The 16714-nt window shown below is 47.2% G+C and overlaps 1 protein-coding gene across 1 annotated transcript in view; it reads left to right on the top strand.

Annotated features, from left to right (window-relative positions):
- Positions 1–11064, top strand: part of LOC123749571 (sushi, von Willebrand factor type A, EGF and pentraxin domain-containing protein 1) — a 177956-nt gene extending 166892 nt beyond the window's left edge. Inside the window, exons 17-18 of the mRNA XM_069303377.1 lie at positions 4503–4724; positions 7076–11064. Coding sequence (XP_069159478.1) covers positions 4503–4724; positions 7076–7284 — 431 coding nt within the window. The 3' untranslated portion in view covers positions 7285–11064. The remainder of the gene's footprint in view (positions 1–4502; positions 4725–7075) is intronic.
- Positions 11065–16714: the final 5650 nt, after the last annotated feature.

The following is a 16714-nucleotide window of genomic DNA, read 5'->3' as shown; positions in this document are numbered from 1 at the left end:
GAGTAGATCAAACCAACCACATAAGGGACTGGCCCGAGGTGCTGGAAGAGGCGGAGCTGCTGAAAACACACCGAGTAAGCAGCACATGAAACCAAAGCTGGGTCAGCCACCATGGGGCTATAAGGATGATGACTTCCGTGGGAAGACTCCAACCGAGCTAGAAGCCGAAGCATCGGCTGGACTGGGAGGTAGAGGTATCGTACAAGTAACCCTATCTTGACCAGTCCTGCCTAAAACTTCTACTACAAGACCACCACAGTCGGGAATGGAAGGCATATATATCGGAAGATACTTGGACCATGCCGATGTGAAGAAGTCCACTGCTGGGGGCCCGTACGTCTGGCAGACCCAATGGAAGGAGTCGTCATCGACTGTCCATTCCGAGAATAGGGGAATGAACCATGAAAGGCCACCACCAGGATGTTGGACATTCCCCGGATGTGATCTGCACAGACAGCTAAAACCCTGAGAATCCAGCAGACGAGTCACCCGAAGTGACCAGCTCCAAAGAGCCAATGACCGAAGAGAACCCCCGCAGTTCAAACAAGGAACCATCAGAGCACAGTCCTAATGGAGGCGGATCGTAGAGCCTTGAGCATCCCGAACCCTCTGCAATGAAAGCCAAACCACCGGAAATTCCTGCACTGTGCTGTGAGCTCAACGGAAGGATGGAGCCCACCACCCCACTCGTCACAAAGCACCAGCAGAGAGACGAGGCAACCATAAACAAATCGAGTGAGGGAGGCGCCAAGGCACTGAACCCCGACAAACCCGAAGAGGAAGCCGGTGATGCAGCAACCGACGCAAGGCCCATGGGGTCGAACCCAGCAGTCGCGTAAGAAGCAGAAGGGATGTCCACAAAGGAACCAGAACAGACGTTGAACAGCAAAGTTCAGACTTCCCACACAATCACTCGAGTAACCGCCGAGTGACCCGTGACGCCTCAGGAACAGCTGGAGGTGGGACCGCAGCCACAGCAATGACGAAGAGGGAAGACACGGAAGTAGTTCGAGAGTCCCAAACGAGGCCCAGCTAGGTCTGAACCTGGAACGGAACCAGATGGGACTTCCCCAGTTCACCAGGAACCTGAACCCAGTGAACTGGGAAAAGAACCACCCCCTCTGGCTGGGAACTCTCACCAACCAGTTGTCGAGGTAGGCCAACACCCGAATACCTAGCAGATGTAGACGGGCCACAACGAACTGGGTAAGACGCGTGAAAACACGAGGTGCCAGAAGCCGGCCAATTGGAAGGCAATGAAAACAAGAAGCACACCGCCCCACCACGAGACCTAACCAGTCCCTGAACCCTGGATGAATCGGGATGTACCAGCATGCATCCCAGAGAGCCAGAGACACTATCCAACAACCCGGCAACAAAAAAAGCCGGATCTAGGACAGAGAGGTCATCCGGAAGGAGGGGCAAGGAATCCAGTGGTTCAGATGGGAAAAGTCCTAAATGAACTGAAGATCTGCACAGTCCCATTTCGGCCCTGGAACAAGCGGGAACCTACTTGATAGACGAGGTCGTGTTGACCACACCCAGGCACACCCACTCCAAGATGACCCGACAGGGCACAAGGGAAGAAGCCCGCCCCGCCAGCCCCAAGCCTCTGAGAGAAGGAGCCACCCAATGCCACCACAGGCTGGAAAACGTGATCTGAAACGCCCATGAATCGTGAGACCAAGCGTGGGCAAATAGAGCCAGTCTCTCCCCCATCGCCCTGTCAACGGGATGACCCATGAAGGGGTCAACCTCAGATCACCCTGAGAATTCCAAGAAGCCAACCAGCGAGCAGAACGAGCACTGCACCGACCAGACAAAAATGGCCCCAGAGGAGGCAAAGACACAAAAGCTGGCACCAAAGGCCCATCTTGACAAGCAGAAGCTGGAGCCCCGGCACGACCACACAACCCGTGCCAACCCCCAATAGCAGTTTGCAAGCCAGGAAGATCCAGGAACCTCGGAACGCACCCAATATGGGACGAGGGGTAAATGCCAGGTCACACAGGTGGAAAACCACCAAGGGCCTCCCAAACCACTACAGGACAAAACCGAGAGGAAGAAAACCTCCAAAACAAAACCAAAGAACACAAAGGAACCCAGAAGCAAACCCGGGGAAAGCCCTAACCACCACAATTGTAGGCGGAGAATGCACCACGGAAAGCAAAAATTTCAACAGGTGCTCAGAAAAGCACACAAAAGGAAGGGCAAGAAACATGACCCTGACAAAAAAAAAAAAAATTCGGCTAAAACGGCCAGAAAAGGGACCAAAAGCCAGTGGCTGAAGGCATAGAACCTATCAGAGCATTCAGGGCAAGAACACCAGGATCAAAACATGGCCCAGAACCCAAACACACACAGAAAACACAATACCGACTGAAAAGACCAACACCCAATTGTTCCCTGAGTAACAGACAGGGTAGGATGCCCCAAAGAAAGAACAAACAGAGAGACGGCAACGGGAGGAGAAAAAATCCAGATGGAGAAGAAAAAACACTCAAAAAAATGCGAGCTCACACACCCTGCAGTCACATGTAAACAAACAAGCTGCAGTGCCGCCCTCAGGGAAGGGAAGTGAAGCACCCTCAGAAAAAAAATGGCCACCAAAATAAAGGAGATGCATCTGTTGTAAGGGAACTGAAATCACACCAGCAAATAGGGAAAACCAAAGCAGATGGGAAGGAGGGACCAAAAATACCCCGTCCAGAAGGCACAAAACCCAAGCAGGGGCAAACAGTCCCGGAACTGCTAGTGGAACCCCCCCCCCATCACAGCCCTGGAAACCCCCAACAGAGGCCCCTGGGCAGAGCCACCCTCTGTGCCCACCACCCTAGAAGAAAAGGCAGAGTCCAAGGACAAGGCAACAAGAAGGGGGGCCTGCTGGCAAGATGTAGAAGCCTCAGCAGGAGGAGCATACTCATAGGCATCCATCCCCACAATGAATTTGGCAGCCCCCCAGAACCGCCCGAGTCTCATCCCCAACTAAAGTCTGCCCCCACTCCGAAACCCGCAGACTTAGGGAGCCAGCAGCTGGGGAGAGGGGAGCAGAGGAACCACAACAGCAGCAAAAGGACCCAGGGGCGCAGACATAACCAAGGCCAAAGTGACCAAAGCCCCCAAGTCTGACTTAACCAAAACTGGGCAGCCCCAGGGCATTAGAGCAGGTAACCAACCTAGCACGTTGCAAAAATCTAAACCAACCAAGCAACGCAACCCCACAACAGCATGACAGGCAAAACCAGTGAAGGTCACCCTGAGACAAGGGCAACGAACAAGTTGCAAACTTGCACAATGGGAGATGGGACCCTGAGGATGCATCCAGTGGTCAACCAAGCCCTGACGGGGTTTTCCAGGTTCTGCAGGTGGTTTTGTCTGTGGAAAGCCAGGCACAGGTGCTGCAAAATCGGTTGAGCTTGAGGGAACAACAACAAAGAGGGAACTGGGCTAAAAACTGAACCCCTGTGAAGTGTACAAGCATGGGGGCCTAGAAGAGGGCGACCAACAATATCCTAAGTAAACTGAATAGTCAAACCAGGCAGACCTCCTCCATGCAAGAAACAAAAAGAAAAGAAAATATCCGCGGAAGTACAACGACAAAAGGAGGAACAGGAAACACAGCCACCACTATAGGTATGTGTGCTGTGCAGCACCGATGTGCCCCAACCAGCAACAACACTACTCCCTACCGCAGGTCCAAAGAAAAGCCACAAAACCCCAGCAGGCTCCAAGGGTGTGGGCAAATGCCAAGCAGCAGCAGCCCCAATGGGAGCGTAAACACGAATATTCTAGGGAAGGCAATCTTAGAACCTAAGGGTTGTACTTACAGGACACTAGGAAAGGCAGCCCTAAGCTCATGCAGTCCCAGTACACTATGTTAGTCCTGGCCACCACACCACAAACAGCCGGAAAACACCACAGGTGTACAAAATCCATCAAGAACCGAAGCCAGTGTCGACACTGAGGCCATTCCATCCGGGAGGCTCTTGTCACCATACAAACCATTCTCCCCGGGAGGCTCTTGTCACCACACAAACCATTCTCCCCGGGAGGCTCTTGTCACCATACAAACCATTCTCCCCGGGAGGCTCTTGTCACCATACAAACCATTCTCCCCGGGAGGCTCTTGTCACCATACAAACCATTCTCCCCGGGAGGCTCTTGTCACCATACAAACCATTCTCCCCGGGAGGCTCTTGTCACCATACAAACCATTCTCCCCGGGAGGCTCTTGTCACCATACAAACCATTCTCCCCGGGAGGCTCTTGTCACCATACAAACCATTCTCCCCGGGAGGCTCTTGTCACCACACAAACCATTCCCTCATTTGTACTGTGTATCCCTTCCCTCACCCCGCTAAAGGAACCATTTATTTCATATATTGTTCTTCCCTGACTCTAAAATTCTGGTTGTTTTCCTCTGCCATATGATCTCCTCATTTCACTATTATGTTTTTTAACTGTATAAAAGCTAAGAGTGTGCCCTATATGGCATCTTTCAGCTGCAACCCAGCCTCCTCCCACTCTGCCAGCTGGAGCGGCCTTACCAGGACAGAATTCATCCACTTCTTCAGCATACAACACCACTCAATACTGGAAGGGGAGCACCATCAATGTTACCTGCGAGCCTGGCAAGATCTCTCCCTCAGGTCTCAACTACACAAGTACAACATTCAATGGTTCTGCATGGTCACCTCTTGACCCAGCCTTTACCTGTTTACCAGGTGAGTATATTACAAACAGAATAAGATAGTAGCAATTGCATTTTAACAGGTGAGTACTGTATAAGGAATACATTAATGTGTACATTATATAAATGAAACAGTAAGGAATATGTAATCGTGAATATGCTTTGAACACTGAGCGAACTGTATGTGGTACAGTGGATGAGGTGTGCATCACTTGGTCACTGGACGGATGACCACTTGGACTGCTTCACTCTTGACTAGCAACTCCACACACACTGCCTCATCCTTGGCTTTAGGGACCATGTCGACTGTCTCACTCTTTGGCTAGGAGTGCCATTTGGGCTGCCTCACCTTAGCTACGTCAACCCATCCTCCTGTGTAGATAGTACTTGTAACTATGTGCTCCATAGTTCAAACAGATAGTAGAATTATGTACTATTCACTTTACAGAGTCCAAAAAAATGAGGCTAAATAACAAACCGAAATATTCCTAGGCCTAGTATATATCTTGAGATGATTTCGGGGCTTTAGTGTCCCCGCGGCCCGGTCCTCGACCAGGCCTCCACCCCCAGGAAGCAGCCCGTGACAGCTGACTAACACCCAGGTACCTATTTTACTGCTAGGTAACAGGGGCATAGGGTGAAAGAAACTCTGCCCATTGTTTCTCGCCGGCGCCCGGGATCGAACCCGGGACCACAGGATCACAAGTCCAGTGTGCTGTCCGCTCGGCCGACCGGCTCCCATCGCTCGGCCGACTGGCTCCCATCGCTCGGCCGACTGGCTCCCATGCTATATTGGTATAGCACACACATGTACTATATTAGCCCTCAGATAGCATGTATTGGTTCACCCTAGTTGAGTATACATCAGCATGTATAGTTGATGTATGTACTAATTCTAGGAATGTTAGATTAGGCTAGTTTAGTTTGTCTTTGCAACATGAGAAAATCATTTTCCAGTTTGTCTAAATTCAGTGGTGCCAATTTCTACTTTCTAATTGCTTTGTACGTCGGTATATGTACTCTTATATGTACTCTTATCCTCATCCTTCATATAAGTACTACCTAAACAGCAGAATGGGCTGGCTAGGGTGACTAAATAGGCTGCCTCACCCTTAGCTGGGGGGACTGTCTCACCCTTGGCTAGGAGGAGACTGTGTTGAGGAGGTAGTTGTGAGACGACTGTGTTGTGGAGGTAGTTGTGAGACGACTGTGTTGAGGAGGTAGTTGTGAGACTACTGTGTTGTGGAGGTAGTTGTGAGACGACTGTGTTGTGGAGGTAGTTGTGAGACGACTGTGTTGTGGAGGTAGTTGTGAGACGACTGTCTTGAAGAGGTAGTTGTGAGACGACTGTGTTGAGGAGGTAGTTGTGAGACGACTGTGTTGTGGAGGTAGTTGTGAGACGACTGTGTTGAGGAGGTAGTTGTGAGACTACTGTGTTGTGGAGGTAGTTGTGAGACGACTGTGTTGTGGAGGTAGTTGTGAGACGACTGTGTTGTGGAGGTAGTTGTGAGACGACTGTCTTGAAGAGGTAGTTGTGAGACGACTGTGTTGAGGAGGTAGTTGTGAGACGACTGTTGTGTTAGTAGTTGTGAGACGACTGTGTTGAGGAGGTAGTTGTGAGACGACTGTGTTGAGGAGGTAGTTGTGAGACGACTGTGTTGTGGAGGTAGTTGTAAGAAGACTGTGTTGAGGTGGTAGTTGTGAAACGACTGTGTTGAGGAGGTAGTTGTGAGACGACTGTGTTGAAGAGGTAGTTGTGAGAAGACTGTGTTGTGGAGGTAGTTGTGAGACGACTGTGTTGAAGAGGTAGTTGTGAGAAGACTGTGTTGAGGTGGTAGTTGTGAAACGACTGTGTTGAAGAGGTAGTTGTGAGAAGACTGTGTTGTGGAGGTAGTTGTTAGACGACTGTGTTGAGGAGGTAGTTGTGAGACTACTGTGTTGAGGTGGTAGTTGAGACAACTGTGTTGTGGAGGTAGTTGTGAGATGACTGTTGAAGAGGTAGTTGTGAGACGACTGTCTTGAAGAGGTAGTTGTGAGAAGACTGTGTTGAAGAGGTAGTTGAGACTACTGTGTTGTGGAGGTAGTTGTGAGACGACTGTGTTGAGGAGGCAGTTGTGAGAAGACATACATTGTTGAGGTAGTTGTGAGAAGACTGTACAGAGGAGGTAGTCATAAGGGAGGTGGAGAGCTATCCTAACACTCACTGGTTGGACAGACCAGATACAAGGATACAGGGATGGCCATAGGACTATCCTTACATTATAGGTTCAGGGGGAAGTGATAGGACTATCCAATTGATCCCAATTTCATCAGAGGGTCAGACAGACCAGATACAGGTCCAGAGGGGTGGTCCAAGAACTATGCTGATGTATGTACTAATTCCAGTTGCAGAGGATGCACCACCACCTCTGCCGAGCGGGGCGATGCTGGCCGGCCCACCTGCTCCTTTCTGGGTGGGACAGACCCTCAACTATACATGTCAGGCGGGCACACTACCGACCACAAACCAGACCTATGTCAGCACAACATACAATGGCACAGCCTGGTCACCAATTGATCCCAAATTCATTTGCGGTATGTATACTTGCAGGTAGTGATGCTTTGAACTATTGTTTTACTTGGTACGGCTTTCGTGGGTAATCTCTTATTCCCATGTTGGTATAGCTTTTGTGGGCAATCTTTTATTCCCACATTGGTATAGCTTTCGTGGGTAATCTCTTATTCCCACGTTGGTATAGTTTTTGTGGGCAACCTTTTTTTTCTGTACATTAGGGCTTTTGTGGGGAACTCTTAATAGCCAATTTAGTAGGTCTTTTGTGGACAATACTATTCTGTATGGAGCCCCATCGGCTCCCTGGAGCTATTGGACTGATATTACATGAAGCTGTATTAATCTGGGGCTTCAGTCACATGGAGCTTCAGTGCAGGGACCAATGGGCTATGAAAACTCCACTCTTTGAGAGTACTGTAATTCATATCTGCCATCGACTGTGGTTAGGCACCCAGAATATACCCCAACTGGTAGATAATTGCAACCCGAGACCGAACAGAGCCCAAGCACTTCCTCCAAGAAAATCAAGGTAACAAGCACATCACATCAAACCAACGCGAGGGGTCCGTGGGTTATTGATGCTTGGGTGGTCAGGCCGGGGGTGCATCATGTTTTGTGTCTGGTTGCTGCTCTCTGCAGTTACCTGAGCGCCTTGGATTCTGTGTCCGGGGACGCGCTTTGTGTTGATCCACTTTCCCTCATTTCCTGTTCTAGGGCTCGGGTCTCTTAGGTCGTCTGCAGGGTTAAGTCTTGCCAGCCTGCAGTCTACCCTCATGCCCATGATGTTCAGAAGTTTGCGGCTCTTGCTGCTGTGTTTGGGAACATATCTTGGACTGACATTCGGGCACGGGTTTTGGAGGTCTAACAGGATCCTGGCCTCCCATTATCTCGTGAACGTTCCGGGCTCTCAGCGGTCTTGTGTGACCTTGGGCAGTCGGTTGCAGCCAGTTGTCCCGTCTTCGTCATGAGGCACACGGTGCTGCTGCCTCCTGGGTAAGTTCCTCTTTTACTTATCTTTGGGTATCTAGCTCCAGGGAGCCGACGGGGCTCTCCACAGAAAACCAGAGATGAATGTAATGAAACATAATTTTCTGGGTGAGCCCCGGAAGCTCCCTTGCAAGGTCAGCGGTCTTTCTTCTGTTTGCTCAGTCTCTGAACTGGTGAGCAGGTAGCCTGCTCGGGTGGGTGAGGCCTCCCAAGGGGGAAGGGGTGGCGGCGTGAACGAAATCTGTTGACAATTTGCTTGTTACCTTCTTTTTCTTGGGGGAAGTTCTTGGGCTCTGTTCGGTCTTGGGTTGCAATTTTCTACCAGTTGGAGTCTGTTTTGGGGCGCCAACCTTTCTGGGTGCCTAAGCCTAGTCAATGGCAAACAGGAATATACCTGTACAGTACTCCCAAAGAGTGGAGTTTTCATAGGCCTTTGCTCCCTGCACCTCTCTGAGGGAACCAGGTTCTGGCTCGTGGTTCCTGGTAGGCAGAACTCCATGTGACTGAAGCCCCAGACTAATATAACTAATATCAGTCCGATAGCTCTAAGGAGCCTCTGGGACTCGCCTAGAAAATGGCGTTTCATTACATTCAACGCTGGTTTTTTGCTCTGTTGTTGGGTTTCTTCCATGAACCTTTATTTCTTCCATGGAAGAGCCTTTGTGGACAGCCAGGGCTAAATGGTCTACACCCATTATTTTCTTCATCTTTCGTTGTAGCTTTTCTATTTAATAGGAGTGCTGATGGACACGAGAGGTACCATGATCCTCGGGTAATAAAATAGGCAATACCAGTATAGTTGCATGAGTCTTTTGACCGTATTGCAAAGCAAACTATTTAGTTTGAGGTGCAGTACAATTTGGCAGCAATTGTTAATCAAAATTATATAAAACTAATATATAACCTTTACATGAAAGCTAATAATTACATTGATGACCAGGCACTTCAGCATTCATAAATTTTCTGTTACTTTCATTTGGAAATAACAAAACTGAGAGAGTGCAGGTGTCACTAGTTGTAGTCTTGTTAGTCAGCTGTGCTCTTTAAGATGTGATTCTTAACATCTTTAACTTTAGCCACGTCAACCTGTGTATTGACCTGATAAAGTGCATTATTTATGTTTTAGACACCCATGGTTTCTGCTAGGCAAATTATACACTTAAAAGTTACTTTTGCCAGCCCCCCAGGCCAAGGAGTCATCAGGAATTCATATGTCCACTAAAGAAAGCTCTACATCTTGATCATGGTGGCTTTCTCTGTATTTATTTAACAGTTTTCAAGTTGAAATTGCTGTGAGGTCATTCTAGACCAACAGTAATTATTGTTATAGACATTCTCATTGTTACAGACATGCTGCCATGATTGAAGAAAGATGTAATAGTCTCATAAGTGGATATGTAAATGCTTGGCGAATCCTGGCCCTGCTTTGTAGGCAGTTGTGAATCCTGAGTGTCGTGAGCTACTGGCACTCGTACCTCGCATCATATCTTTTATTCTCAATAACTGTTAAAATTGTAATCTCTCGTCTTCCCGTTCTTTCCCGCAGTACTGCTGATTCTCCCTTAATATACCTTAGTGTTTGGTCTTTAAAATACTCGTTCCTCATGCCCACATTTAATTTTTCACAGTACTGGACTCCATCTTCCTTGTCGGCCAACCTAACCTTTCCTCGTCCTTTCTTCTTGACTTTCTTCTGGTATATATCTTTATTTTCCTTCAATGTCGTGCCTTTATTTTACAAATGCCATGTGTTTATTGAATCTGCTCCAGCCTCTCATGGCTCGTAGTGATATGTTTACTGAACTGTGCCTCGTCCTATATCATCTCAAGATAATCAAGTCCTCATATTGTGTGACCAACCCTTGTAAGTATGGTACATAACTGTGTGCAGTGATAATATTTTGTAATATATATTGGATATCTCCTGATATATATACTGCGAAAAAATTTTGATTTTGTATGCTTAAGTGTGTGAAAATAATACGTAAATTGAAATTATAAGTAAACCATATTAAAATCATGCCATTACTAATAACTATATTTCTTTCTTGCAACAATCTGGATTGTTATAGCTTGTTATAGCTCAGACTGAAGTTATTTTAGCATTCCAATACATTCCTCTCCACCCGTTTGTCATGGTAAAGCCTTTCATTTCTCTTGTCACTCCTCCTCCTGATGCTGGGAATGAGCGGGGCAGCTCAACGTGTGATACTTGAGTAAATGATGACGATGACGACAACTTGAGTGACATGTGTGACGAGTAAGAGGAGAGTGAACAGACTTGTTTGGTGAGTGAGCGAGAGTGATATTTAGTTAACAATTAATCAGCCTTTGTTAATTAGCATGAGTAACTTCACATTGCATATAATATGAAGTTTTCAAGGAGAAATACGGTGTATTTGCTACTACTGTATTCTATTTTTGTAGTTTTAATAGGCCTAAGGTTGTTTGGACAACCTAAGGCATATGAATTTTATGAAATTAGTGTTTTGGAATTTGTATGACTGTTATACAAGTTGATCACTTCATATTAATGCTTAGTTGTATTAACATATTGTATTTAAAGTGTATAATTTTGTACTGCAATTGTAGTGTAGACTAATGTATATTTTTGTATTGCAATTGTAGTGTAAACTAATGTATATTTTTGTATTGCTATTGTAGTGTAGACTAATGTATATTTTTGTATTGCTATTGTAGTGTAGACTAATGTATATTTTTGTATTGCTATTGTAGTGTAGACTAATGTATATTTTTGTAGTACTTAAATGATGTAAATATCATTTAATGTAATATACAACAGTTTTATTGTAATAATTGAAGTGTTTTATAATATTATCAGCATTTCATTATTCCTTTATCGTCACTGCCCCAAAATGCAGTATGTGGATCTTCTTTTCCTTGTTTGCATCAGTGACGTTCACTGTACCTTATACCAGTACAAAAGGCACGAGACCCTCGGTGAGAATCCAGGGCAGGGTGGGACAAGAGTATGCTGTTCCACCACAAGCAAGACGACCACAACAATACTATAATTCATAACTATCCACACTAAGGTATGAAAACTTTGAGAATAAATAAGAAATGAACTGGGGACCTTAGCCAGTGGAAGCAATAACGAGCCATAACAGCAGAATATGAACAAAACAGCAACGTACTGTCTGAAGGTGATATTGTATGAGTTCACTTATCCGAACTATATGGGAAGGACCCTCCACCGGATAAGCCAGACATTCGAATGACCATTATTCTGACTGGGAAAATCCAAAAGTGAATACTGTATATTCAACAATTTTTGTATCACAACCAGCATAATTTGAATTTACACATACACTATAATTATAAAATATTGCAGAACTGTAATTTAAAACAGAAATTTCACCTTACCTTGTTGTAGTTTGTCATCTGATGCTGCATACAATACTGTATCTTCTTGAAACTTTATGTAACCTAACACAACAGTAAGATGTACAGTACAGAAGTACAGTACATGAGCTTGGCAAGGCTAGTTTTGACTGCTAGCTGCTGAAGCATCAAGCATGCTTGAAGGTCCTTGTCTTGCTTGTGAGGCTGCACTGGTTGAAGGTCCTTGTCTTGCTTGTGAGGCTGCACTGGTTGAAGGTCCTTGTCTTGCTTGTGAGGCTGCACTGGTTGAAGGTCCTTGTCTTGCTTGTGTGGCCACACTGGTTGAAGGTCCTTGTCTTGCTTGTGAGGCTGCACTGGTTGAAGGTCCTTGTCTTGCTTGTGAGGCTGCACTGGTTGAAGGTCCTTGTCTTGCTTGTGAGGCTGCACTGGTTGAAGGTCCTTGTCTTGCTTGTGAGGCTGCACTGGTTGAAGGGCCTTGTCTTGCTTGTGAGGCCACACTGGTTGAAGGGCCTTGTCTTGCTTGTGAGGCCACACTGGTTGAAGGTCCTTGTCTTGCTTGTGAGGCTGCACTGGTTGAAGGTCCTTGTCTTGCTTGTGAGGCCACACTGGTTGAAGGTCCTTGTCTTGCTTGTGTGGCTGCACTGGTTGAAGGTCCTTGTCTTGCTTGTGTGGCCACACTGGTTGAAGGTCCTTGTCTTGCTTGTAAGGCTGCACTGGTTGAAGGTCCTTGTCTTGCTTGTGTGGCCACACTGGTTGAAGGTCCTTGTCTTGCTTGTGAGGCTGCACTGGTTGAAGGGCCTTGTCTTGCTTGTGAGGCTGCACTGGTTGAAGGTCCTTGTCTTGCTTGTGAGGCTGCACTGGTTGAAGGTCCTTGTCTTGCTTGTGTGGCCACACTGGTTGAAGGTCCTTGTCTTGCTTGTGAGGCTGCACTGGTTGAAGGTCCTTGTCTTGCTTGTGAGGCTGCACTGGTTGAAGGTCCTTGTCTTGCTTGTGAGGCTGCACTGGTTGAAGGTCCTTGTCTTGCTTGTGAGGCTGCACTGGTTGAAGGGCCTTGTCTTGCTTGTGAGGCCACACTGGTTGAAGGGCCTTGTCTTGCTTGTGAGGCCACACTGGTTGAAGGTCCTTGTCTTGCTTGTGAGGCTGCACTGGTTGAAGGTCCTTGTCTTGCTTGTGAGGCCACACTGGTTGAAGGTCCTTGTCTTGCTTGTGTGGCTGCACTGGTTGAAGGTCCTTGTCTTGCTTGTGTGGCCACACTGGTTGAAGGTCCTTGTCTTGCTTGTAAGGCTGCACTGGTTGAAGGTCCTTGTCTTGCTTGTGTGGCCACACTGGTTGAAGGTCCTTGTCTTGCTTGTGAGGCTGCACTGGTTGAAGGGCCTTGTCTTGCTTGTGAGGCCACACTGGTTGAAGGTCCTTGTCTTGCTTGTGAGGCCACACTGGTTGAAGGTCCTTGTCTTGCTTGTGAGGCCACACTGGTTGAAGGGCCTTGTCTTGCTTGTGAGGCCACACTGGTTGAAGGTCCTTGTCTTGCTTGTGAGGCTGCACTGGTTGAAGGTCCTTGTCTTGCTTGTGAGGCCACACTGGTTGAAGGTCCTTGTCTTGCTTGTGTGGCCACACTGGTTGAAGGTCCTTGTCTTGCTTGTGAGGCTGCACTGGTTGAAGGTCCTTGTCTTGCTTGTGAGGCTGCACTGGTTGAAGGGCCTTGTCTTGCTTGTGAGGCTGCACTGGTTGAAGGGCCTTGTCTTGCTTGTGAGGCTGCACTGGTTGAAGGTCTTTGTCTTGCTTGTGAGGCTGCACTGGTTGAAGGTCCTTGTCTTGCTTGTGTGGGCCACACTGGTTGAAGGTCCTTGTCTTGCTTGTGAGGCTGCACTGGTTGAAGGTCCTTGTCTTGCTTGTGAGGCCACACTGGTTGAAGGTCCTTGTCTTGCTTGTAAGGCTGCACTGGTTGAAGGTCCTTGTCTTGCTTGTGAGGCTGCACTGGTTGAAGGTCCTTGTCTTGCTTGTGAGGCTGCACTGGTTGAAGGTCTTTGTCTTGCTTGTGAGGCTGCACTGGTTGAAGGTCCTTGTCTTGCTTGTGAGGCTGCACTGGTTGAAGGTCTTTGTCTTGCTTGTGAGGCTGCACTGGTTGAAGGTCCTTGTCTTGCTTGTGTGGGCCACACTGGTTGAAGGTCCTTGTCTTGCTTGTGAGGCTGCACTGGTTGAAGGTCCTTGTCTTGCTTGTGAGGCTGCACTGGTTGAAGGTCCTTGTCTTGCTTGTGAGGCTGCACTGGTTGAAGGGCCTTGTCTTGCTTGTGAGGCCACACTGGTTGAAGGTCCTTGTCTTGCTTGTGAGGCCACACTGGTTGAAGGTCCTTGTCTTGCTTGTGTGGCTGCACTGGTTGAAGGTCCTTGTCTTGCTTGTGTGGCCACACTGGTTGAAGGTCCTTGTCTTGCTTGTGTGGCCACACTGGTTGAAGGTCCTTGTCTTGCTTGTAAGGCTGCACTGGTTGAAGGTCCTTGTCTTGCTTGTGAGGCCACACTGGTTGAAGGTCCTTGTCTTGCTTGTGAGGCCACACTGGTTGAAGGTCCTTGTCTTGCTTGTGAGGCTGCACTGGTTGAAGGTCCTTGTCTTGCTTGTGAGGCTGCACTGGTTGAAGGTCCTTGTCTTGCTTGTGAGGCTGCACTGGTTGAAGGTCCTTGTCTTGCTTGTGAGGCTGCACTGGTTGAAGGTCCTTGTCTTGCTTGTGAGGCTGCACTGGTTGAAGGTCCTTGTCTTGCTTGTGAGGCCACACTGGTTGAAGGTCCTTGTCTTGCTTGTGAGGCTGCACTGGTTGAAGGTCTTTGTCTTGCTTGTGAGGCTGTACTGGTTGAAGGTCCTTGTCTTGCTTGTAAGGCTGCACTGGTTGAAGGTCCTTGTCTTGCTTGTGAGGCTGCACTGGTTGAAGGTCCTTGTCTTGCTTGTGAGGCCACACTGGTTGAAGGTCCTTATCTTGCTTGTAAGGCTGCACTGGTTGAAGGTCCTTGTCTTGCTTGTGAGGCCACACTGGTTGAAGGTCCTTGTCTTGCTTGTGAGGCCGCACTGGTTGAAGGTCCTTGTCTTGCTTGTGAGGCTGCACTGGTTGAAGGTCCTTGTCTTGTTTGTGAGGCTGCACTGGTTGAAGGTCCTTGTCTTGCTTGTGAGGCCACACTGGTTGAAGGTCCTTGTCTTGCTTGTGAGGCCACACTGGTTGAAGGTCCTTGTCTTGCTTGTGAGGCTGTACTGGTTGAAGGTCCTTGTCTTGCTTGTGAGGCCACACTGGTTGAAGGTCCTTGTCTTGCTTGTAAGGCTGCACTGGTTGAAGGTCTTTGTCTTGCTTGTGAGGCCACACTGGTTGAAGGTCCTTGTCTTGCTTGTGAGGCTGCACTGGTTGAAGGTCCTTGTCTTGCTTGTGAGGCTGCACTGGTTGAAGGTCCTTGTCTTGCTTGTGTGGCCACACTGGTTGAAGGTCCTTGTCTTGCTTGTGAGGCTGCACTGGTTGAAGGTCCTTGTCTTGCTTGTGAGGCTGAACTGGTTGAAGGTCCTTGTCTTGCTTGTGTGGCCACACTGGTTGAAGGTCCTTGTCTTGCTTGTGAGGCCACACTGGTTGAAGGGCCTTGTCTTGCTTGTGAGGCCACACTGGTTGAAGGGGCTTGGCTTGCTTGTGAGGCCACACTGGTTGAAGGGGCTTGGCTTGCTGTTTCTACCAAATAAGAATCAAGGTTTGATTGCCTCCTATGTTCATTGGTCTCTCTCTCACAATTAGCTGTTTGGTTTGTCTCAAGTACTGATACATGTTTCCAACAAACTTCACCAAGATATGGTGAAGTTTGGCAGAAAGTTATCTGGACTTTATTTAGTACTTAAAAATTTAAATGTGCCTTCCCCTCATATCTGAACTCAAAAATCTCACTAATACCCTTCATCCTCCTGACGTAACACTCGCCTTTCGACAAACTAACTCTCTTCATAGTAATCTGGCTCACAATGCTGCTGGTGTCTACTCTATTTCCTGTCTGTCTTGTCCTCTCCAATAATTTGGTGAAATTGGCCTTGCACTAAATTTTTTTTTTTTTTTTTTTTTTTTTTTTTTTTTTTTTTTTTTTTTGAGATATATACAAGAGTTGTTACATTCTTGTACAGCCAAAATGACAAAACTTAAATTAAGGAACACAAAAGTGTTAAGTCTGCAGACGCAAACAATGCTCTCTTCAATGCTCTCTTCGGTCATGTTAGGGACTCTTAATCATCCTTTTGATTGGTCTTCTAAAATTATCTTTCCTGTCTCTACTCTCCACAGATGGTGTCTTGTTGAATCGGCTCTGATACACAACATACCCAACATGAACCTGAGTTCTTTCTTTGTTGCTGTTGACTCTTCCCTTTTACAGTACATATTAAACTTAAATACTCAAACCTTCATGACAAACGTGATCTGATTTAAACTTTGCCCATGTAGCTTATTCTTATCTTTCCTCTTATTCTTACCTTCCTCTTTTTCTTACATTTATCCTATTCTTGCCTTATTCTACATTCATCCTATTCCTACCTTATTCTTCCATTCATCCTATTCTTACCTTTATTCTTTCATTCATTCTTTTCTTACCTTATTTTTACATTCATCTTATTATTACCTTTCTTTTACCTGCACCTCGCCTCACTCTCTTACCTTATATTTGCCTGTACTTTCCTCTGTTTTTTTTCACACAGCTTGATAACGTTTTGGTCCAGGACGGACCGAAACGTCATTGTTTCTTCACTTTCTGATGTGTGGTTTGGTCATCATTCTTGAGGTCCAGAAAAATCATCCGTGCCCCAGCCTCCAATACAAGGTAAACTTGCACCAGAGTGGCATGTAGAAAAGTAGGCAGAGGGATGAACACGTTCAACCCTGAAAGACTGAGGATGAACCAAAGCTCTGCTGAATCCCATTTCAAAATTAAAAAGAAAGCTTTGACCCCTAAAAGAAGGGAGGGGGTCAATGCCACTAATGGCACCGAAGGCCCCAAGAAATTACCTGAAAAAAAAAATCATTGGATCAGGAGTCAACAAATCAGTTAAAGCCCCCACTGCCCCATCAAAGGGTGAAATGCTGAAGGGCCAGCATGAATCAGAGAGCTGTCCTTCT

Source organism: Procambarus clarkii, chromosome 50, assembly GCF_040958095.1.
Source record: "Procambarus clarkii isolate CNS0578487 chromosome 50, FALCON_Pclarkii_2.0, whole genome shotgun sequence".
NCBI classification, from domain to species: domain Eukaryota; kingdom Metazoa; phylum Arthropoda; class Malacostraca; order Decapoda; family Cambaridae; genus Procambarus; species Procambarus clarkii.
This window is presented reverse-complemented; position numbering and strand designations above follow the sequence as displayed.